Here is a 23,463-nt window from a genome sequence, read left to right on the forward strand (position 1 = left end):
AAACATTTTATCTAAAATTACTTTTAGACGTTTAAAAGCACTTGTCAAACAAGTTCTATAGAATCTTCCGAAATTCCTCTTGATCTCTTAAAATTGTAGGCATACGAGGGCTTTTGTAAGTTATTGCCTTCACTTAAGCTCTATTAAGTATCGTACTTTTTGGGAGTTAACCACTCATAGCTGGCTTTGCAATTGTAAACTCTCACTAAACTGCCGACGTGTCATGTGTGCGACGGACAGAAGACAATACCCGTAATGTAGTTTAGGGAGAAAAACTTACATGCACCATTATTTGCAGCACTCATCACGCGATTACGAGTGATGAATGCTAAAGGAACAAACAGGTTTACACACCGGGACACCTCTGAATTTTTCCCGTACTTAATGTGCTACCAAGCTCACGCATGCATGTCAAACCACAATCTTTCGGATAACTTGGCAAATGAAAATCATGCGTGGATAAAAATCAAAAGTCAAAATTCAAAAAGCAAATGGCTACAATAGGTTACAATCAAAAAATTCAAATCAAGAGATCAAATGGGTACAACTGGTATCAGATGCTATGACTAGTGACAAACAACAGCCTTGCAAGACAAGTCATCATTTACAGTCCAAATACCAAATTCTTGAAGCCGCTTATGAACTAAATCTGAAGCCATATCACTAGACCAAAAGACCATTTGTTTTCCATCCCCCAAAGATTCGTTAACATTACTGTTACCGATCATGAGACCAAAGCTTGTCTCGTTGAGACTCTTGACCTTCACACCCTTCTCTTCCAAAAGCTTTGCCATTATGTAACCAAAACTTATGCTCTGTCTTACTAGCAAAGCGTTCGCCATCGTTGCAAATTTGGATATAAAATCATCACCACCAATATTCTGAGCGAAGGATCTTCTGGCAAAGAAAAGTTCTGAGCTCTTCCCTATGTAGAAATCGTATGAGAGATCAGACTCAACAAAAAGGTCACTGCTGAGAGGAAGCATGTTCCCATCCACCACCCAGGCATTGTACCCAGATTCTAAACACTTTTTTAATACATAGACCTTGATCATTTCCACATATGAATCTTGGAGAGACATCAATTTGTAAGCTCCGACACTCTTCAGGAACTCGTTTGTACCAATCACCGGATGTCCTCTTCTTGCCAGATCAAACACTAAGTCAGATTCAGGGCCAATAAGTACATAGTTCCAAATATTTAGACTCTCAAAGTGGCAGAGCAAGTTCCTTACTGCCAGCTCTGATACCCCAAATAAGCTCACAATAATAACGGTGTCATGTTTCTGCACAGAATTAAGAACAGATCCGAGTTCATCAAGGCTCCCAACAACTCTGTCAGGAAGTTTTTCTCTGAAACAAAAATCATACCACTTAAGATCACTCAACGGTTGCATATCCCAAAAATCTGAATCAAGAGAACTTTTATCCAGTATATGGGAATCAGGCCCAACTGTTTTCCCATAATTAACACCAGCATCCCTGTGAGAGACACTGAGCGCTCTCTCATGCAAAAAATTGGTGTAGATATTAAAATAGCCACGAGTATGAATGAATTTAATGAACCAAGGTGTCCATATCTTCTCTCCCATCTTTTTATACCACCCAGTTGTCACCTGCACATGAAGTTAACATCTCAACTGAGGAATGAGTGAGATTCTAAAAAAACTGAAATAAAAAAAATCTAGAAACCAAATTTCAAAAGGTAACAAAGTACCATGCCATCAAGAAATGGCTTAATGCCCTTTGCCTTGTGATCGTCATACCACATCCTAAACTCTTTCCAAGGTTTAGGAAAGAGAAGCTGACCCCAAGTGCCAACTAGTTGGTACAAGAAGAGTCGCGTTCTATCATCCATTTGTAGTTTGTTCCCATGTTTACCTATAAGCCAACAACAAATCAAATAAAATTGATCCAATTGTAGTTTGCTACTGTGTGCCAACAACAAATCAAATAAATGGAAATTACGGAAGTAGGTTCTCCCTTTCTTTTCCATTCGTTTTCATGAATAAAAAAATAAAAGAAATATGCCAAGTTAAAAGATGATTTAATTGCAACCATATTTTTCCTTCACCAATTCATTCAAATCCAAATATTCAAAACTGAAATTTGATTTCCCTTTACATAATACAATCATGCAAACTAGTATCTTATAACATTCTTCCATAACCTACATTATTCAGATCAGAATCAGGTATCAGACAATGCTCAAAGTACAAGAAATTCAGTACTAGTACTAACCATAAGCCCTTTTACATTTTCCTTTTTGGGTAACTAAATTAGAAAAAAGGCATTCCAAGGTTGATATTCTAAAGAAAAATAAAAACAAAGAATACAAATTAGGATGGTACCTGGGACAAACCTTGGTCGCTGCAGTGATGCCCCGTAGATGTAGGGACGATAGTTAGAGGCATTGTAATAGTAATTCACAATCAGACTTCTCAGAAACTTGTAATACAGCGGTGAGACCTCCAAGTCATCTTCCATAACAAAAGCAAACTCGTTGTTAGAACTAGGCCACCAGGCTTCCAACCACTGGGCCTGAAGGCCAACATTTGCAGTCCGGTAATGGACAAGTTTGTTCCCAAATTTCCACTCAAACCCATCCACAAACTCCAAAATTCGATGCGACTCCTGCAACTTTTGATCAATGTTTGAAGGGGGATCCCCAAGGGCAAAATGGTCAACGTAGACGTGGATATGGACCTCGTCAGTGAGGTAGTTAGCAGCAGCAAGGGAACGTAGGCAGCGAGCTACCGAGTCAAGTCGATTGAAGGCAAGGACCTTGATGATGAAGGTGAAATTGGGGTTAGAGTGAGAATTTTGGGGAAGCAGAGTGAATTTAGGGTTAGGGCTTGGGGGGGAGTGGGGAAGAGAGGAGTGGTAGTAGGAGAAGAAGAAGAGGACGGAGAGAGAAAAGAGGAGAAGTGGGAGGAAGTGTCTCCTTGGTCCCACCATTTCGGTAGGGCTAGGTCTGGGATTTGAAAGTAGAGAAGGTCATTATGTTTACGGTGAAGATGTTCAAATAGCTTTGAGGATGAATAGATTCAATGAACTAAGGTGTTCGTATCTTCTCTCCCATCTTTGTTGTCACCTGCACATAAAGTTCACATCTTAACTGACAAAGTAATAATACTAAGATTGGTTTGGTCTAATATGGGGTTAAGAAGATTGATTAGTTAAATAACACTATTTTGGGTTTGATTTACAATAAAATTGAATAAAATAAACAATTCTTATATCCTCATGGCATAAAACAGTAAATTTAAAAACATATATTCTGCATGAAATATTTAACTGTAGAAATATTAACAGTGATGTTCATCACGAATCTTTTCATATTGACCAGGTTTATAAAGTGCTATCCATTATAACAATCAAAATGTCAATTTCTTCTCTGTATAATTTTCCCTAGAATCACGTCAGAAACATACAAAATTCATGAGTTAAGAAACAAATTTGAATACAGAGTTGTTCGCACAAAACCTATAAAAATACAAACTGAAATTCTATTCTGCATATGTCCAAAATTGGATGCAGATATGGTATTAAGTATCATATTGACAACTAAATAACAACAACAACAACAACAAAGCCTTTTCCCACTAAGTGGGGTCGGCTATATGAATCCTAGAACGCCATTGCGCTCGGTTTTGTATCATGTCCTCCGTTAGATCCAAGTACTCTAAGTCTTTTCTTAGAGTCTCTTCCAAAGTTTTCCTAGGTCTTCCTCTACCCCTTCGGTCCTGAACCTCTGTCCCGTAGTCACATCTTCGAACCGGAGCGTCAGTCGGCCTTCTTTGCACATGTCCAAATCACCGGAGCCGATTTTCTCTCATCTTTCCTACAATTTCGGCTACTCCTACTTTACCTCGGATATCCTCATTCCCAATCTTATCCTTTCTCGTGTGCCCACACATCCCACAAAGCATCCTCATCTCCGCTACACCCATTTTGTGTACGTGTTGATGCTTCACCGCCCAACATTATGTGCCATACAACATCGCTGGCCTTATTGCCGTCCTATAAAATTGTCCCTTGAGCTTCAGTGGCCTACGACGGTCACACAACACGCCGGATGCACTCTTACCCTTCATCCATCCAGCTCGTATTCTATGGTTGAAATCTCCATCTAATTCTCCGTTCTCTTGCAAGATAGATCCTAGGTAGCGAAAACGGTCGCTTTTTGTGATCTTCGCTAGATTGCTCCGGTCATTAGTGTGGATAAGTATATAAATGGATAGAGATAGGAAAGCAAACACAAGATGTACGTGGTTCACCCAGATTGGCTACGTCCACGGAATAGAAGAGTTCTCATTAATTGTGAAGGGTTTACACAAGTACATGGGTTCAAGCTCTCCTTTAATGAGTACAAGTGAATGATTTAGTACAAATGACATTAGGAAATATTGTGGGAGAATGATCTCGTAATCACGAAACTTCTAAGTATCGGAGTGTGGTGTCGTCTTGACTTGCCTTATCTGTCTCATAGGTAGATGTGGCATCTTCTCTGGAAGTACTCTTCCTCCATCCAGGGGTGATATCTTTAACTGGTGGAGATGCACAAGGTAATGTATCAATTTCACTTGAAGCTTACTTGTAGTTTCAAGCTTGGTCAAGCGCGATACAAACCATGTAGTAGGAGTCCCCCAAGTCGCCGAGCTAGGGGGTCTGCTGAAAGAGGTGACAGACAAGGTAAGCAATCAGAGCTCCGACTGATTGTTTACCTTCTCCCCATCTTGCAGCAGCATGAAGGATAAAGAGAAGAAAAATGAGAAGAGATGATATGAGATACTTTTGCTTTTGAAGAAGTAACTTTCCACAGGCTTATTCTTGAACTGAGCTGGAGGGTTTTCTGGTTTCCTCCAGAGTATAAGGCTGACTGAAGAATTTGAGGGTCAAAACAAGTCCATCAAATCTAGAGTACGTTCCACTCTGCTGATATGGGATACTTTTGCTTTTGACAGAGTAATGGATGTATCGGCACGTGTGCTGTTACGCTTGTCTCCACATGCTTCCTTGTATCCTTCGCACTTGCCCTATCTGTTCCTCAAGCAGATGCGGAAATCTTCCCTGGAAACATAAGATGTTGAAGATGAGTACTCGAGAGCAATGCCAGGTAAGTAATCAGGTAAGGGGTTCCAGGCAGTCAGTTCCTGGCTGGAAGCTTGATTCCAAGTGCTGACTGATTGCTCTCTTTCTCCTTGTCTTGCAGGTAAAAACAAGGCCAAAGGAAAAGACAGGGAAAAAGCATGATATGGGATACTCTTGCTTTTAACCCTGATGATATGAGATATTCTTGCTCTAGTATAGCTTGTTTGCAGAGGTATTATCAGGGGGAAAGAAAGCTGAATATTTCGAAAGGCTTCGTTGGGAGTGCCCTCTTAGATATGATGAAGGGTTGAGCATTTTTGCAGGTCTGCCTGTCCGTTGGGGATGGAGGTCGACATATATAGGAGTCTCCCTAACAACAAGTAGTAATGCTATTCATTTACCCTGCTTGGTCATAGCACGGTAGTGGGAGCTGCCAGTTTCACATGTTTTAACTCTGTCAGAGCACTTTGAAAAAGTGGTCTGTGGTATCTGGCTCTCGAGATTCGGAGAACGATGCCTCTTCGATTTTTGAGAAAGCAATCATGCTGGGGGTCTGGCTCTCGAGATTCGGAGAGTAGTGTCTCTTCGATTTTTGAGGAAGTAATCATGTTGGGAGTCTGGCTCTCGAGATTCGGAGGGCGGTGCCTCTTCGATTTTGGAGCAAGCAATCCTGTTGGGAGTGTTGTCTCGAATGTGAGTAAAGGTTGGGCATGTTTGCTAGTCTACCTTGCCCCGAAGCACAAAGGTTGACACACAGGGACTTTCCAATTATCTAGCAATGGTACTGTTCCTTTACCCTATCTTCGCTTTTGAGAAAGTAGTCATGTTGGGAGTCTGGCTCTCGAGATTCGGAGGACGGTGCCTCTTCGATTTTGGAGCAAGTAATCTTGTTGGGAGTGTTTTCTCGAATGTGAGTAAAGGTTGGGCATGTTTGCTAGTCTACCTTGCCACGAAGCACAGAGGTTGACACACAGGAACTTTCCAATTATCCAGCAATGGTACTATTCCGTTACCCTCGTGGGTAATAATATGGTAGCTAGACCTTCAAAATTTATGTGTCTAAACTTTGTTAGTGCTGTTTCTTTGCTATTCTTTTACCTTTCTTGGTCAGAGCGATGTAGTGGGAGCTGCAAGCTTCACGTGCTCAACTTTGGCAGAGAACTTTGGCAAAGTTATCTGTGGTACCCATGAGCTATTGTTGCGTGTGGGAAGTGGGTGATTGAACAGTAAGATTCATGTGCTTTCTACTTCACCAAAAGTCTTCGACAGAATGCCCATAATTTCTGCAAAGCTGAGTGTGCGTGTGACAGGTGCTGACAAGGCTAGAATAGTAGGTGCCTCTTCGATTTCTGAGATCGGCCCTCGTGGTCTCTGAGCAGCCCAGCTTTTGAGAAAGCGAGCGCCTCTTCGATTGATTCGGAGAACGATGCCTCATCGATTTTTGAGAAAGCAATCATGCTGGGGGTCTGGCTCTCGAAGATTCGGGGAGCAGTGTCTCTTCGATTTTTGAGAAAGTAATCATGTTGGGAGTCTGGCTCTCGAGATTCGGAGGGCGGTGCCTCTTCAATTTTGGAGCAAGCAATCTTGTTGGGAGTGTTTTCTCGAATGTGAGTAAAGGTTGGGCATGTTTGCTAGTCTACCTTGCCACGAAGCACAGAGGTTGACACACAGGGACTTTCCAATTATCCAGCAATGGTACTGTTCCTTTACCCTCTCTTCGATTTTTAAGAAAGTAGTCATGTTGGGAGTCTGGCTCTCGAGATTCGGAGGACGGTGCCTCTTCGATTTTGGAGCAAGCAATCTTATTGGGAGTGTTTTCTCGAATGTGAGTAAAGGTTGGACATGTTTGCTAGTCTACCTTGCCACGAAGCACAGAGGTTGACACACAGGGACTTTCCAATTATCCAGCAGTGGTACTGTTCCTTTACCCTTGTGAGTAATAATATGGTAGCTAGACCTTCAAAATTTATGGGTCTAAACTTTGTTAGTGCTGTTTCTTTGCTATTCTTTTACCCTTCTTGGTCAGAGCGATGTAGTGGGAGCTTCAAGCTTCACGTGCTCAACTTTGGCAGAGAACTTTGGCAAAGTTATCTGTGGTACCCATGAGCTATTGTTGCGTGTGGGAAGTGGGTGATTGAAAAGTAAGATTCATGTGTTTTCTACTTCCCCAGAAGTCTTCGACAGAATGCCCATAATTTCCGCAAGGCTGGAAAAGTAGGTGCCTCTTCGATTTCTGAGATCGGCCCTCGTGGTCTCTGGGGAGCCCAGCTTTTGAGAAAGCGAGCGCCTCGTCGATTTCTGAGATCGGCCTTCGTGGTCTTTGAGCAGCCCAACTTTTGAGAAAGCAAACGCCTCTTCGATTTCTGAGATCAACCCTCGTGATCTCTAAGCAGCCCAGCTTTTGAGAAAGCAAACGCCTCTTCGATTTCTGAGCAGGCGCCTCTTCGATTTCTGAAGCTCCGTCGAGTGCAGATTTTTATAGGGGCTGACATTAAGTTCCAAAGCACACTTGAATCTCCACTAGTAGAAGCTTCATTCTTGCACTTCTAAGATCTTGATTTGTCCGACCTCTTCTCTCTTCAACACCTTTGAAAATGTCTGGCCCCTCCGACCGTCGTTTTGACTTGAACCTTGTTGAAGAGGCAGCCCCGCCTTCTCCAGACAACATATGGCGCCCATCATTCGTCTCCCCTACTGGTCCTCTTACCGTTGGGGATTCCGTGATGAAGAATGATATGACCGCTGCGGTGGTGGCCAGGAACCTTCTCACTCCCAAAGATAACAGACTACTTTCCAAACGGTCTGATGAGTTAGCTGTTAAGGATTCGCTGGCTCTCACTGTTCAGTGTGCAGGTTCTGTGTCTAATATGGCCCAACGCCTATTTGCTCGAACCCGCCAAGTTGAATCATTGGCGGCTGAAGTGATGAGTCTCAAACAGGAGATTAGAGGGCTCAAACATGAGAATAAACAGTTGCACCGGCTCGCACATGACTATGCTACAAACATGAAGAGGAAGCTTGACCAGATGAAGGAAACTGATGGTCAGGTTTTACTTGATCATCAGAGATTTGTGGGTTTGTTCCAAAGGCATTTATTGCCTTCGTCTTCTGGGGCTGTACCACGTAATGAAGCTCCGAATGATCAACCTCTGATGCCTCCTCCTTCTAGGGTTCTGTCCAGTACTGAGGCTCCAAATGATCCCCCTCCGGTGCCTTCTCTTTCTGGGGCTCTACCGACTGCTGAGACTTCTCCTAAGCAACCTTTGTGAAGGCTCCCTCTTGTGTGTTTATTTTGACTCATGTATATGTACATATTTGTAGCTTATCGGGGATATCAATAAATAAGCTTTCCTTCATTTCAACGTATTGTGTTAAATACACCAAAGCCTTCTTCGCTAAGTTCTTTGAATTTTCTTTTGTTGAAGCTTGTATGTTGAAGCTTTCTGAGTAGAGCATGTAGGTTGGGGTAGTGTTCCCTTAATTTCCCGAGTGAGGAAAACTTCTCGGTTGGAGACTTGGAAAATCCAAGTCACTGAGTGGGATCGGCTATATGAATCTTAGAACGCCATTGTGCTCGATCCTGAGTCATGTCCTTCGTTAGATCCAAGTACTCTAAGTCTTTTCTTAGAGTCTCTTCCAAAGTTTTCCTAGGTCTTCCTCTACCCCTTCGGCCCTGAACCTCTGTATCTAAAACCAACACAATCAAGACAGAAATCTGAATGCAAATTCAACTAAGTAAACGTGATAACCAATATCTTCAATGAAACAAACACTAGATTCCACATACATGTTAATAAAATGCATATTTCAGCCTTTAGTCTCCATTTCCTGGTTAAAATTTTTATAGCATATTGGCACGAGTTAGTGAAAGGCAACTACATCATCGAGCTTTCAAAAATGTAGCAGTTTAAAATTCCGTGACATAAACATGGCTGGGAGCATTAAAATGCATGAGAACCATGTGACTGGAGAGATGGAATGATGTCTTGAATAATAGATCAAAACAATATATTAAAGCTAAGAATTTTTTGGTATGAAGGGATTAAAAAAACATATAAACTAGGAAAGAATATCCCGGGATAAAATAGATTTAGTTCCGTCACCAAAATTTCATTCTTTAGTATATGCTTTCCCTTAACATAGGATCGAAAAGCACCGTCTAAACCAAACGTTACACAAAACTACGGAAGAAAAGCCAAATGCACATTGGTTTCTACACTTCAAGGAAAATTTACAAACCAAATCAATTTGCCAACAAGGGAGTCGTCCTCAAATCATGGCATGGGTTCTCTTTGTTCTAGAAGAACTTGTACATAATGTAATTAGCATCGTCGTCATAGCTAGTTAAGCATCCGTTAGACACCAAACCCAGTTAAGCATCATACACACCATCTAGACACATTGCAGAACTACAGAACAAACAATAAATGAACCTTGTTTTCCACACTTGAAAGAAAGTGTACAACTTGAATCGATTTTCGGACAAGTGGGTTCTCATTGTTCTAAAAAAACTAGTGCAGAATGCAATCACCATTGTTGTCACCAGCAGTTAAGCATCATAACAACACCCAGGACCCAACCCAGTAAAGAATTACTTTTCTATTTAGTAAAATCAAGCTTCAATCTTCTGGTACTTAGTTTAATCAGCTACCCCAATAAATTTTCACAAACAAATTAATGAATTAAAACAAATAAATAACCCAAAAAAAAAAAGAAACTTACTTGCCTGTTACTGAGATGCGAGAGTGATTCGGAGAGAGCTGTGAGAGATCCAGAGGGTGACAAAAATCAGAGACGGAGCTGGAGGATGCTCGTCGATGGCTTAAAGTTACTAAAAGCGTTAACAAGTGATTATCATGAAATTACTTCCAAAATGTGTATCCAAAAAATACTTTAACTGCTTTTGGGACTCAAAGTCAAAATTAATTTCACGAAAAGCATTTTCAGTCATTTTAGAAGCACTTCTAAATGAGCCCCTTTATTTGTACTATGATATTTTTGGGCTGATAAGGTACACAGAAGTGGGTTGAGATAGACCAGCCCAATTTTATATTTGGCGGTAACGCTGAACTGGGATTGGGATTATTATCCAATCCATCGCAACTGTCACTGAACAAAAAAGAGCCCAAACAAACGCACCACCGATCGAAACAAAGGTCTGAGTTTTTCCACTTTTAGCTTCCATTGCATCTTCGGCCATCTCTGACCACTTTAAGCCATCGACAAGCATCCCCAGCTCCGTCTCTGATTTTCGTCGCCCTCTGGATCTCTCACCCTCCTTCTCACACCTCTCTCCGGATCACTCTCGCATCTCAGTAACATGCAAGTAAGTTTTTTTTTTTTTTTGTGTTATTTATTTGTTTTAATTCATTAATTTGTTTGTGAAAATTTCTCGGGGTAGCTAATTAAACTAAGTACCAGAAGATTAAAGCTTGATTTTACTAAATAGAAAAGTAATTCTTTACTGGGTTGGGTCCTGGGTGTTGTTCTGATGCTTAATTGATGGGGACAACAATGGTGATTGCATTGCATTCTGCACAAGTTTTTTTATAACAAAGAGAACCCACTTGTCCAAAAATCGATTCAAGTTGTATACTTTCTTAACTTTCTTTGAAGTGTGGAAAACAAGGTTCATTTATTATTTGTTCTATAGTTCTGCAATGTTTTGTCTAGATGGTGTGTATGATGCTTAACTGGGTTTGGTGTCTAACGGATCCTTAACTGGCTGTGACGACGATGCTAATTACATTATGTACAAGTTCTTCTAGAACAAAGAGAACCATGCCATGATTTGAGGACGACTCCCTTGTTGGAAAATTGATTTGGTTTGTAAATTTTCCTTGAAGTGTAGAAACCAATGTGCATTTGATGCTGCATTTGGCTTTTCTTCCGTAGTTTTGTGTAACGTTTGGTTTAGACGGTGCTTTTCGATCCTATGTTAAGGGAAAGCATATACTAAAGAATGAAATTTTGGTGACGGAACTAAATCTATTTTATCCCGGGATATTCTTTCCATGTTTATATGTTTTTTTTAATCCCTTCATACCAAAAAATTCTTTCTTTAATATATTGTTTTGATCTATTATTCAAGACATCATTCCATCTCTCCAGTCACATGTTTCTCATGCATTTTAATGCTCCCAGCCATGTTTATGTCACGGAATTTTAAACTGCTACATTTTTTGAAGCTCGATGATGTAGTTGCCTTTTACTAACTCGTGCCAATATGCTATAAAAAATTTAACCAGGAAATAGAGACTAAGGGCTGAAATATGCATTTTATTAACATGTATGTGGAATCTAGTGTTTGTTGCATTGAAGATATTGGTTATCACGTTTACTTAGTTGAATTTGCATTCAGATTTCTGTTTCTTGATTGTGTTGGTTTTAGATACGGAGATTGATAACATGAGTTCTATTTTTAAGTATCATTTAGTTGTCAATATGATACTTATGCCAGACCAGAGCTAAACAACAAAACTACTTCTGCATCCAATTTTGGACATATGCATAATAGAATTTCAGTTTGTATTTTTATAGGTTTTGTGCGAACAACTCTGTATTCACATTTGGTTGTTAACTCATGAATTTTGTATGTTTCTGACGTGATTCTAGGGAAAATTATACAGAGAAGAAATTGACATTTTGATTGTTATAATGGATAGCACTTTATAAACCTGGTCGATATGAAAAGATTCGTGATGAAAATCACTGTTAATATTTCGACAGTTTCATGCAGAATATATGTTTTTAAATTTACTGTTTTATGCCATGAGGATATAAGAATTGTTTATTTTATTCAATTTCTATTTTTAAATAGGCATTGTTTAAATTAAAAGTATTTTATTAATTTAAACTGTTTAAATTACTTCTTATTTATAATTTTAGCCCTTGCACCACTTGGAGGGACTGCTGGTAGAGCTCATTGCAATTGCTGTAAATCCCTTACTTCCGTAATCCGGCACTTGGACGGACTGCTGTTAGAGCTTATAGCCATTGTTGTAAGTTCCATACTTCCGTAATACGAGCACTCACATTTATGATCTTTTGTGTTAAGTGTTGAAAAACTACTTGAGAATTCCATGGAATGGAAAGCATAACATCTTGGTTACTTGGAAAGTCAAATATACGGTCGTTACATTAACCATGGAAATGCAGTGTTAGCTGTACTATGAATACTATTATTTTTACAACTTTTTAAACAATTCAGAGGTATTTATTTTGACATTTTATATGTTTTAGTCTATCATCCCAAAACCTTCTCTGGCTTTCTCACAAGGCTAGAGTGAAAAATAAAGAACAAGAATAAATTTTCGTTTTGATTTTTTCGTTCTTAATAATATGATTTTTCATTTTATTGCTGGATATTGACCTGAATATTCTGCTTTGTTGTATTAGAGGCTAAGCAAGGGAAGCAACCTTTCGACATTGATCTCACACCCTATCACGATTAGAAGAATTGAAGCTACTCTATTGGCAAGAATGGTGGTATAACACGCTTAAGTATTTGTCTGTTTTTCTTTTGTTACCCATTACTGTGAATCAGTGGTGTGTAAAAGCCCATCCTAGAGTAAAAAGGAGAGCACATCCACCCTCAGTGGCACTTTTCTATTGTTTCTGTACTGTTCATCTACTATCAAAGCAATTAGGTGATGTCTGCGTATTATGTATTACAGTACGTGTCGCAACTTGCCACTATTATGCAGCTTTCATATTGTCAATAATACAAAATTTTGACGCAATAAGAGCCAAACTAGATGTGCAGACTGCAGAGAAATAGAAAGGTACTAATGTTATCTATTTTGTCCATTATTATTATTAACTGTGTGATCAACTTTAGCTCCCATTGAAGTAAATGCAAACATGAAATTATAAGCTCTGATGTTCTCTCTAAATAATAAGCTTTTTTGACCTTTAGTTGGGTCAAGCAATTTTTCTAGAAACTGAGGAGTAGGCATTGGAAGTGGAAGCTTGACTTTTCCTTGTTGGCAACAAAGAGAATAAAGGGGCTCATTATTACTGGAGTTCTGTTTTAGAAACTCTTTTATCCAAAAAAGTGCACCACAGTAGATGCACTTATAATTCTTGTCTCCCAAATCCACATATTTCTGAACATTTCCCATTGGAAAATATGTGAAAAATGGAGGAAAAAAAAAGGTCAATATATTAGTAGCAAAGTCATAAATACATAACCAACCCAACAAAATTGTAAGTTAAAAAGATAGTTTAACTTTTTTATTTTTTTGAAAATTGGCTTGACCTTTACTAATTTGATTCGGATTATCAAATGTAACGGCATTGGCACTTGTTTGAACTGTGTTTGCACTTGTTGAAGACACATTGTCAACATTTTTTCATCTTTCATTTTGAGATTCAAAGCTTGGTTTATCATAAACCTGTATGCCACTGGAAGAACCAACAATATGGCCTTCTTTTCATCTTTTGTTCTGAAGTTCAAAGTCTGGTTTATCACAAATTTGTATACCACTGGAAGAACCAACAATATGGCCTTCTTGTATCATTCTATTGCGTTTGCTATTTCTAGACCTTGTTAACATGGCTTAAAAAATGTTCAAACTCCAAAGAACAGATAATGGGTAGAGAACCCTAGAAAAAAAGTCAACTGTTAAATACTTGACTATATGTAATCTACAATCAACCAAAACAAATACATAAAAGTCACATTTCAAAACTATCATGCAAAAACCAATACCAATAATGATTCAGAAAATCTTAGTTGACTGTCTTTTAGGATTGAAACTACACTATAAAATGTTAAATCCTTATGTAGACATGCAAAATAAAATTATATATTTATGCTTTAAAAGAAACAGTTCCAGAATTTAAAGCTCTTACCTTAAACACCAAAGGCCTTGCACCACAAAACCAAATGCTTTAAAATTCTGCATTGCACAATTTTGTGAGAACTTGTAAAAATAAAAATGAGTCAGCATTAGAACGTTAGAATCAAACCATTCAGACTTCCATACAAAACAAAACCATCTGGACCCCATTTTTGTACAACAATCATTTAATCAAAATAACCATTTAATTTTAAACATTTAAAACCGAAGAGAACCAAACGCGCATATTTGGAAAAAAAAATGGAGTGTTTTGAGTATCTAAACCTCACCCACATCACTTATAAAATGTAGCGGTCCCAATGGAAAGAAAACTTGAAAAACGGCGTCCCAGCACAAACACAACATATTAAACAAACAAATGAAGACAAAAAAAATTTAAAAAACCAACTATGAACAATAAAATTCAGAAATCCCAGAACACAAAATAGCAAACGACATAAAAATTAGTAATAAAAGTTTTGAAAAAACAGACACCACTTGACACCAAATGGCTTGACGCCAACAACGACCCCAAAGGCAAGCAAAATCCCAAACCAGTTAAGAAAAAAATTAAGAGTCCATTCCTCTGTCATATTCTTTTCCCCTGTTTTGCTACCCCTAATCCCAAATGTGTCTTCGATGTTCTTTGTCCCGTTTTTCTCTCACCCTATTATCTCACCTGCAAAATCTTAACGCTGCTACTTTCCCCCGCCAGCAAACCCTCATCACCCTGTAATGCTATGTTCTTCCAAATCTATAACAAAAAAATGCATGCATAAACACGATAGAAATTTGCGAAAACCCACAACACAACCTAACTAAAAATCTCATGGATCGAACCCCCCCCCCCCATCTCTCTTATCAAATGAATACTCCAAAAGAAATTCAATGGTTGATAACAACCCATTTAAAATTGAACCCAAAAAAATTAAAAGTTTTGACATTTAAAATTGAACAAAACACAATCCATACATTATAACAAAAACTGCATGCATAAACATGCTAGAAATTCACCAATACCCACAGCACTGACCAAGACCCACAAAATCAGTCAAAAGATACAATATACGGGAAAAAAGCTAAATCTGGAAAAGGAAAAAAAAGAAGGGGGCTGCAAATCGAAGAAGCTGAAAAGAAAAGGAAAAAGGGCGTTAAGGGAGTAGCCAAACAGCTTCGAAAGCAATTCAATAGTTGATAACAACCCGTTTAAATTGAACCCAAGAAGCTTCTACAATTTAAAATTCAACAAAACACAATCTATACAGTCGGATAAAAAACAGTACCAGATGCGAGATTAGAAGAACTCACCAAAAACCAAAAAACGATTCCATCCAACAAAAGATTCAGGAAAAGAATAAAAATTATATACCTTGTTGATAAAGAGCTTGCAAAGCTGCAGATAAAAACTGGAAAATTCGAGCAGCAACAGAAAAGTACACCCAAAGCTTGAAAAAAATTAAATCACACACAATCAGAAAAATAGAAAATTCACCAGTAAACATTTGTTCGTATCCTTAACTTTTCCTGAAATCAAAAATCAAAATACATCAGAGAACCACGCATAAACCACGAAAAAAAATATATATTAAAATCCCATGTGGCAAGAAAACCAAATAACTCACCAAAGAACTTTAGATCGCATATCACACAATAATGTTATTGTTAACATCCTCTTCGGTTCTATAAAATCAGAAAAAGAAAATTTGCACAGAAAACCCATTTTGATATTCTTATATAATTATAAACTCACATCATGTGGCATTTTTCAGATGCAGGAAAAAAGAAGAACAAATGAATTCCCACGAATGTAACTCTTAAAAAAAAAATAATAATAATTCTACAACAAAACCCAAAAGCGAGCAACCAAAGTTTCTCACCTTAAGCACAAATGTCTTCCAAAGCTGCAGACAAAAGTTCCAGAAAAATAAAAACCTGAATCCCCTGAAATTCAAAAGAAAACCTGATTATACACCCATATGCAAAACCCGATGGCACAAAAAAAAGAAAAAAAAATGAGAAGAGAAACAATTTCAATATAAAATCCATTTACAAATCGAAAATCCATTTACAAATCCATTTCTCAAGACCAACAACACAACCTAACTAAAAAAACTCACGGATTAAAAGTTTCTCCCCAAAAACCCCATCTCTGTCATCAAACGAAAACTCTGAAAGCAACAACCCATTTAAAATTGAACCCAAAAAAATTAAAAGCTTCTAACATCTAAAATTGAACAGAACACAATCCATATAGTTGCATAAAAAAGTTGTAGATGCAAGATTAGAAGAACTCACCACAAAACTATCCACTTTGAGACCAGCAGAGGCGAAGAGAGGAGAGAACAAACGGCTACGGAAGAAGAGAAGCAAAAGACATGGGAAAAAAATTGGACCAAAAGCAGTGAAAAGGAATCACTGCAGAAAGCAAGAAAGAAAAGGAACCGGACAAAAATGTTGAAGGGCAAAGTTGAAATAACAAAAAAGAAACAGGGGTATTTTGGTCCGCCCACTGCCCTAGAACAGTGCCACCCAAGTTTGGGTTTTAGTATATACAGGATGTGATATCCACACATCCCATTTTACTTCTCACATCCTTTTAATTTTCGGCCGTCGGATCGGATGACTGAAAGAAGATCAACGGATAGAAATAAACAAGGTGTATGAGAAGTAATTTGGTGTGTGTGGATAGCACATCTTATATATAAATATAATTTGAAAAAATGAAAATAAAAATAATATATTAAAAATAAAAATAAAAATAAAAAAAAAGGACGGCAGCGCCTTTGCTTTTGGGTTTGGTTCGCCCTCTCCACTCGCAAGTCTCCGGTCTTCTGCTCCTTCCAATGTAGGTTTCCGCTCTGCACTTCCCTTCTGCCCCAAACGAAAGTCTCTCCGCCTCCGCCTCCGCCTCTTTCTGTTGGAGACTCGCAGCTGAGAGTTTGAGACTGCGACGTTACGTAAGTCTCTTAAAAATCCTAAATTTTACTTTTGCTTTCGCTAACCATTCGGTCGGCGGCATTCGTTCTCATATTGTCACTTTGATTGCTAAGATTAGATGATCATCTTCCTTTCGGGTAATAAGAATTAGATTATAGCCTATACTATAGGGATAGGATAATAGGATAATAGGATTTTTGCAAATTTCACTCCGAATCCTGAGAATACTGACATCATGTACGGTAGAGCGGGCCTTGATCGATTTAAGAAAGCTCAGTCCTTGGAACCCTTCTCCGTCAATTCCAATCCCAATCCCAAACCCAATTCCCCTTCCAAATCCAATCCCAAGCCCTCTCTTTCACACTCCCATCAACATCAACCTCCCCTCCCTCTCCCTCTTGCACCGCCCGAGGCAGCCCCTCTCGTGGAGCTGGGTCAGACCCACCAGCACCATCTCCCTCAGCTTGGTGCCGGCCAGTCCACTTGGAGGCCCCCTGACTGGGCAATCGACCCCCGCCCTGGTGTCTATTCTCTCGAGGTTCTCAAGGATGGTCAGGTTCTTGATCGCATTGCCCTTGTTAGGCGTCGCAACATCTTTGGCCGCCAATCTCAGACTTGTGACTTTGTGCTTGATCATCAGTCCGTTTCCCGCCAGCATGCTGTTGTTGTTCCTCACAAGAACGGAAGGTCAGCCACACTTTCTCTCACCTTTCCTTTTCTTTCTATTTACTTCAATTGCGTGCCATATATGTACTCTTTATTATCATTATTCTAATTGGATTGTTAGTGTAATTGGTTTGTACTTATTTCCATCTCGGTTGTTTATATCTGTACTCTGTGCTTGCTGTTGGTTTTGTTGACCAAGTGAAAGTTTGTTCTAGTTTGGGTTAGCCACTCTTCAAAACTTGTAAAGAAAAGGGTAACAGAACAATAATCTACTAACTTTATCTTCCCATCCAGATCATAGAGCTGGATTGGTTTAATATTTCTATGGTTTTTTATTTAAGAAAGAGGGTGGTCTTTTAGGCAATGCGAGTAGCCCTACGACCTGATCCGTCAAACACATGATTCAATTAATCATCTAGGAGCTTCATGGATTCACCCATTTCACCATACTGCTTGGCCATGGCCGTGTCTGTGTCCATTCAAACTCATGACAGTGTGCAGGCAATTGTTTTTTATTTCCCATGCTTTAAGTAGTTGTATGATGTTGGTTTCTGTGATCCGAAGCCATTTACAAGCTTTATCCCTTCTGCAGCATATATGTAATTGATTTGGGGTCTGCACATGGTACTTTTGTTGCAAATGAAAGAGTGACTAAAGATACCCCTGTTGAACTTGAAGTGGGCCAGTCTTTGAGATTTGCTGCATCAACTAGAACTTATGTCTTGAGAAAGAATGACGCAGCTCTTTTTCCTCGTCCTCCACGGCCTTCAGAGGTTAATCTGCCACCACCTCCTGATCCATCTGATGAAGATGCTGTTGTGGCCTATAATACGCTTCTAAATCGTCATGGTCTGACCAACCCTGACGTAGTGGCTAAGTCCCGCGAGTCTAGTGACTCAGCAGGTGCAAAAGGAGACAACCAGCGGCTAGAGAGGCCCTCTAAGAGAATTAGGAAGGCTAGAGTATCATTCAGGGATCAAGTTGGAGGAGAGCTGGTTGAAGTAGTTGGGATTTCAGACGGTGTGGACGTAGAAACTGAACCGGGTCCAGTAGGTGTAAAAGAAGGAAGTCTTGTCGGGAAATATGAATCCCTTGTGCAGGTTACAGTAATCCCCAAAGGGAAGGAACAATTATATGTCAAGGAAGGCAATTCTTCCCAAAAAGGCATGACTGAAAAATTACAGGAGGTCTTAAATAGAGTCAAGACTGCTCCGAAGGGTAGGATTTATGATGAGCTTTATGGGGAATCTTTTTCTGGCAAAGTGGGTTCGTCATGGGCATATCCTTCTTCTGTGGACTCGAGTGGTAGAAGACCCTCTCCAAGTAGAGATACTGATGGGAAGGCATTAAGCGTAAACCATGGAACTAACTCAAGTCACATTGACGATGACGAAGATGATTTGTTTGGTGATTGATTGAGGCAAGCACTCAGTGGATGGATTTTTGTTCTTATTTGGGGTCTGACAATGTTTTGAAGATTCAAAAAGATTATATGGTCTTGCTTCCTTGTGAATGGGAAATTAGTTACAGTTAATCAACAAATTTCTTAGTATTGGCATGGCCTGACCCATAATCTCCATGTCAGTTAATGTTAGGGGTGCCGCAAGTGCTAGTGCTAGGTAGGTCAGTTATTTGATCCCTGCTCAATCTGATGTGAAGTGGTTTATGCTGGTATATTATTATTAACCTGACAGGAAGTCTTTTGTGAGATGCTGATGTGGGTTGGCGGGTGGAGGGAGTCGCGTGGTTTTGTAGTAAGATGATCTGTTGGTATCTCCTCGCAATGTAGCCCTGCTAAAGACTCGAAACTTGTTGAGGATTGCTGCACATTTTAATGCATTAGGCTGTAGCGTGAAACCAGCCAGCTTATAATTTGCATGTGAATTCTGTGTTTTTTATACACGAATTGTGTATTCTTGTAATTGAACTACCAATGAATCATTTGCGTTATGATTAATAGAATTGTGTTTTCTTTTTAGCCTCTCACATTTCTCTTTATTTTTTGGTCATCAATTGAATAAATCAAATGAAAACAACGGACGAGGTTATATAGTGGCGGATGGGAGGAGAAAAATGTGTGTTTATAATTTCCCTCCTTAATAGAATAGCAATGTTTCATGTGAGTAAATAATGTGATGTATGCGCATTAGATAAAAAATATTGAAAGTTTACAAGTGGAAAGAATCTCAATTGAAGGAAATTTGAATGGACCTTTGAACCTTTTTGTTCTCCATGCATTGCGCACTTGTGTTTTTTTTTGAAATTTTGAATTAACAAAATCTCATTCGGGTCTAGGAGCCCCGAAGCGTAGGATCCGAATTCCATGAGCGTTTCAAAAGCTTTTGACCGACCATGACCATGACCTTGTTGGAAGCGTTGATATGATATCGATGAGAACCTTGGGGAGGAGAAACTTGGAGGGAATCTATTGCCCTGTTCGAAACTATTACAGACATTTGTCAGCCATCGCCAATGGACCCCAAGAGTCCCCTGTAACTGTTGGGTCGGAGGCGGCGAGGGACGCGTACCCTCCACCTGTTCATGAAATCCTGCAAATTTGTGCAGGAACAGGTGCACCCGCGGAAGGGAAGGCCTGCCATGCACACATCATACGTTTCGGATTAACAGCAGACACATTAACCTCTAATATGCTCATCAACATGTACTCCAAATGTGGTTTACTTGATTGTGCCGGCAAGGTATTCGATGAAATGCCTGAAAGGAGCTTAGTTTCATGGAATACAATGATTGGGTCACTTGCTCGGAATGGGGAAGAACAAGAAGCTCTTGGTCTTTTCTTGCAGATGCAAAGACAAGGAAACACTTTCAGCGAGTTCACCGTTTCAAGTGTTCTTTGTGCTTGTGCAGTGAAATGCGCTGTGTTTGAGAGTAAACAACTGCATGCTCTTGCTGTTAAGTTAGCAATGAATTTAAATGTCTATGTGGGAACCGCATTGCTTGACGTTTATGCAAAGTCTGGTTTGATAAAGGTTGCAAGCTCTGTTTTTGAGTCTTTGCCAGAGAGGAGTGATGTTACATGGAGTTCAATGGTTGCCGGGTATGTTCAAAATGAGCTTTTTGAAGAGGCTTTGGTGTTGTTCCATAGAGCTAAAAGGATAGGGTTAGAACAGAACCAGTTTACAGTTTCTTCTGCTATTTGTGCTTGTGCAGGTCTGGCAGCTCTCATTGAAGGAAAGCAGGTGCATGCTCTGTTATCTAAAACTGGCTTTGGTTCGAATATATTTATCGTTTCCTCTCTTATAGACATGTATGCAAAATGTGGTAGCATTAGAGAAGCGTACAGTGTGTTTGAAGGTATGAGCGAGAGGAACATTGTTTTATGGAACGCCATGATTTCAGGGTTCGCTAGACATGCTTGCTCCCTGGAGGTGATGATCTTATTTGAGAAAATGCAGCAGATGGGTATGTTCCCGAGCAAAGTAACCTATGCTTCGGTATTAACTGCCTGTAGTCATCTGGGACTAGTTGAAAGTGGAAAGAAATATTTCAACCTTATGATAGCAGAGCACAATGTGTCACCAAATGTTGTTCACTATTCATGCATGGTTGATATTTTAGGTCGGTCAGGGTTGATTATTGAAGCCTATGACTTGATACAGAAAATTCCGTTTGGTGTTACTGCTTCTATGTGGGGTTCTCTGTTGGCTTCTTGTAGGATCCATGGAAATCTTGACTTGGCCGAGGTCGCAGCAAAGCATTTGTCTGAGATAGAACCTAATAATGCAGGAAACCATATTTTGCTGTCAAATGTTTATGCAGCAAATAAGAAGTGGGAGGAAGTTGCGAGAACAAGGAAGATTCTTAAAGAAAGAGAGTTAAAGAAAGAGAGAGGGAAGAGTTGGATTGAAATAAAGGACAAAGTTCACTCATTTATGGTTGGAGAGAGGAAGCATGCTAGAATTGATGAGATATATTCAAAGTTGGACGATTTGGTGACAGAATTGAAGATAATGGGGTACAAGGCTGAGACTGAACATGACCTTCATTGCGTGGGTGAAAGCAGAAAGCATGAACTTTTGAGGCACCACAGTGAGAAACTTGCTCTTACTTTTGGGTTGATGTGCTTACCTTCCAATGCTCCTATCAGGATCATGAAGAATCTTAGGATTTGTGGTGATTGCCATGCTTTTATGAAGATTAGTTCAAGTTGTAGGGGAAGGGAAATCATCGTTAGGGATACAAACAGGTTTCACCATTTCAAGAATGGTTATTGTTCTTGTGGGGAATTTTGGTGAAATACTTTTTTGGGTTCGGTTGCTTTTCGAGGGTCTAGTCCAGTCCAATTTACCAGCAATGGGATGGGAGCGCAAGAGATTAATCCAATGGCTGCTGATTTGGGATGTGCACTCCGCTGGCAGAGGTTAATCTGATCTGTCCGATGAAGATTGTTGTTGTGGCTGATAATTAATACACATGCAAATGGTGATGGTCTGACGTAGTGCCTAAGGCCAGTTGGCGTGGTTTTGTGATTATACATGAACATATGCGAGTGCAAACAAGCGTGGGCAATGCGGTGTATCCAACTGAAGGTGATTGCCTAATTAGTAAACATGTAAGGCGGTCCTTCCTTTTTCTTTTTGGAATGAATTTATGATGAGAGTAGAGATTGACTAGTACCACCAAGTAATTAGTTGTGAACAATATGAAGTGATTAATATTAATTTGTGAGGACTGAGGGGGCCATGCTGCATTAACAATTAATTAAACAAGAAAAATATTAGTTTTGGATAACATAGGCAATGATATAACAATATCTAATTAATCAAAACAAGTACATTCTTAATCCTCCTAACTTTAACTTTAATGCTGATATCACGATCATTCCGTTTTTGTCATCATATAATTGAATGTTGAACAGCTAACATATATATATATTGAACAATTAAGACACACACACACACATATATATATGGGTCTTCGACGAATAATTAGCAGTTAGCTCATCCATCTTAATTTCAAATGAAGAGATTGAAGGGACATATGCATGGGCCCCTGCTCTCTAATCTGATTACAATTTACATGATATTATATGTATCATCATGGGGCCGGCCCTGGAGCCTTTAGAATTATTGTATGTAAGATTATCTCCAGCCGATTGTTAAAGGTTATATTTAGATTTAAAATTGACAAAATCGTTCTTCAATTCTTTGGTTAAAGGGGATTTGGCTAAAATAGTCAGGCCAAAGTTTGGACCCAGGGCAAATAGCCCCCAAAAGTAATAAAATATAAATAGTAAAATATAGCCCAACAAAATTGGAGATGAAAATTTTAACCCTAAATAGTCTTTAAAATATTAATCTTTGGAGGACTAAAACATTGTCAAGGGATATGTCTAGACCTTCATTATGTATCTCATGCGATTGATTTGCTATGGAGTAAAAGTTAGCCAAAGAGCGATTACACTGCACACGTACGAGTGAGATAAAATAATGGGTGGAGCTATTTACACTCTTTTTTTTTACTTCCTACACGTCTTTTATTAACTTTTGTTTTTCGCTTTTTTTAATTCATTCGATCCAACGGTTAAAAAGTGAGTGAAGAGTGTGAGGATTAAAAATATGTGTAGATAGCACCAACCAAAATAATTTATATGCAGAATATCCCAATTGCGTTGGTAGAGAAATTTATCACGTATTCGGAATTCAAATACAAGTGGAGGGACATAAAAGAATATATTATTATAACATGAACACTGTTTGAATACTTGACACTTGAAAAAATTTCTCAGTACAATATAGAGAGGTGTGGAGTTTGAAAAATATACGTATGAAAGTCTTCTTAGAACTCTTCAAATGTTTGATACGAGTCAATTTTGTGTGTATCAAGTGTTTAATGTAATGTCTACCAAACATATCTTGACAGTTTGAGTCAACAACACTCGACATATTCTCTCAATATAACT

General features: G+C 39.1%; 3 protein-coding genes across 19 annotated transcripts; 2 read left to right on the plus strand and 1 right to left on the minus strand.

The window, feature by feature from the left end:
• Nucleotides 1-456: 456 nt before the first annotated feature.
• Nucleotides 457-16,369, minus strand: LOC103446830 (uncharacterized). Of its 17 annotated transcripts, none has more exons than XM_070806465.1 (9): nucleotides 16,233-16,363; nucleotides 15,815-15,878; nucleotides 15,560-15,617; nucleotides 15,430-15,461; nucleotides 13,951-13,997; nucleotides 9,817-9,854; nucleotides 2,352-3,094; nucleotides 1,718-1,881; nucleotides 457-1,616 (listed from the first exon to the last, which is right to left on the minus strand). In XM_070806465.1, exons 7-9 carry the CDS (start codon nucleotides 2,956-2,958, stop codon nucleotides 567-569), a joined length of 1,821 nt encoding a protein of 606 aa, XP_070662566.1. In that variant the 5' UTR covers nucleotides 2,959-3,094; nucleotides 9,817-9,854; nucleotides 13,951-13,997; nucleotides 15,430-15,461; nucleotides 15,560-15,617; nucleotides 15,815-15,878; nucleotides 16,233-16,363; the 3' UTR covers nucleotides 457-566. The 17 variants fall into 17 exon arrangements, with proteins under 17 accessions (XP_070662566.1, XP_070662564.1, XP_070662569.1 ...); XM_070806463.1 differs by having other exon boundaries at nucleotides 15,307-15,461; XM_070806468.1 differs by lacking the exon at nucleotides 15,560-15,617 and having other exon boundaries at nucleotides 16,233-16,369.
• A 314-nt stretch (nucleotides 16,370-16,683) lies between these two features.
• LOC103446832 (protein phosphatase 1 regulatory inhibitor subunit PPP1R8 homolog) lies at nucleotides 16,684-19,518 on the plus strand. The gene is made up of 2 exons (XM_008385983.4): nucleotides 16,684-17,561; nucleotides 18,133-19,518. The coding sequence occupies exons 1-2, from the start codon at nucleotides 17,110-17,112 to the stop codon at nucleotides 18,953-18,955; spliced, it is 1,275 nt and encodes a 424-aa protein (XP_008384205.3). The 5' UTR covers nucleotides 16,684-17,109; the 3' UTR covers nucleotides 18,956-19,518.
• A 220-nt stretch (nucleotides 19,519-19,738) lies between these two features.
• LOC103446831 (pentatricopeptide repeat-containing protein At5g04780, mitochondrial) lies at nucleotides 19,739-22,232 on the plus strand. The gene has a single exon (XM_008385982.4). The coding sequence runs from the start codon at nucleotides 19,922-19,924 to the stop codon at nucleotides 21,794-21,796; it is 1,875 nt and encodes a 624-aa protein (XP_008384204.3). The 5' UTR covers nucleotides 19,739-19,921; the 3' UTR covers nucleotides 21,797-22,232.
• Nucleotides 22,233-23,463: the final 1,231 nt, after the last annotated feature.

Source organism: Malus domestica, chromosome 10, assembly GCF_042453785.1.
Source record: "Malus domestica chromosome 10, GDT2T_hap1".
In the NCBI taxonomy this organism is placed as follows: domain Eukaryota; kingdom Viridiplantae; phylum Streptophyta; class Magnoliopsida; order Rosales; family Rosaceae; genus Malus; species Malus domestica.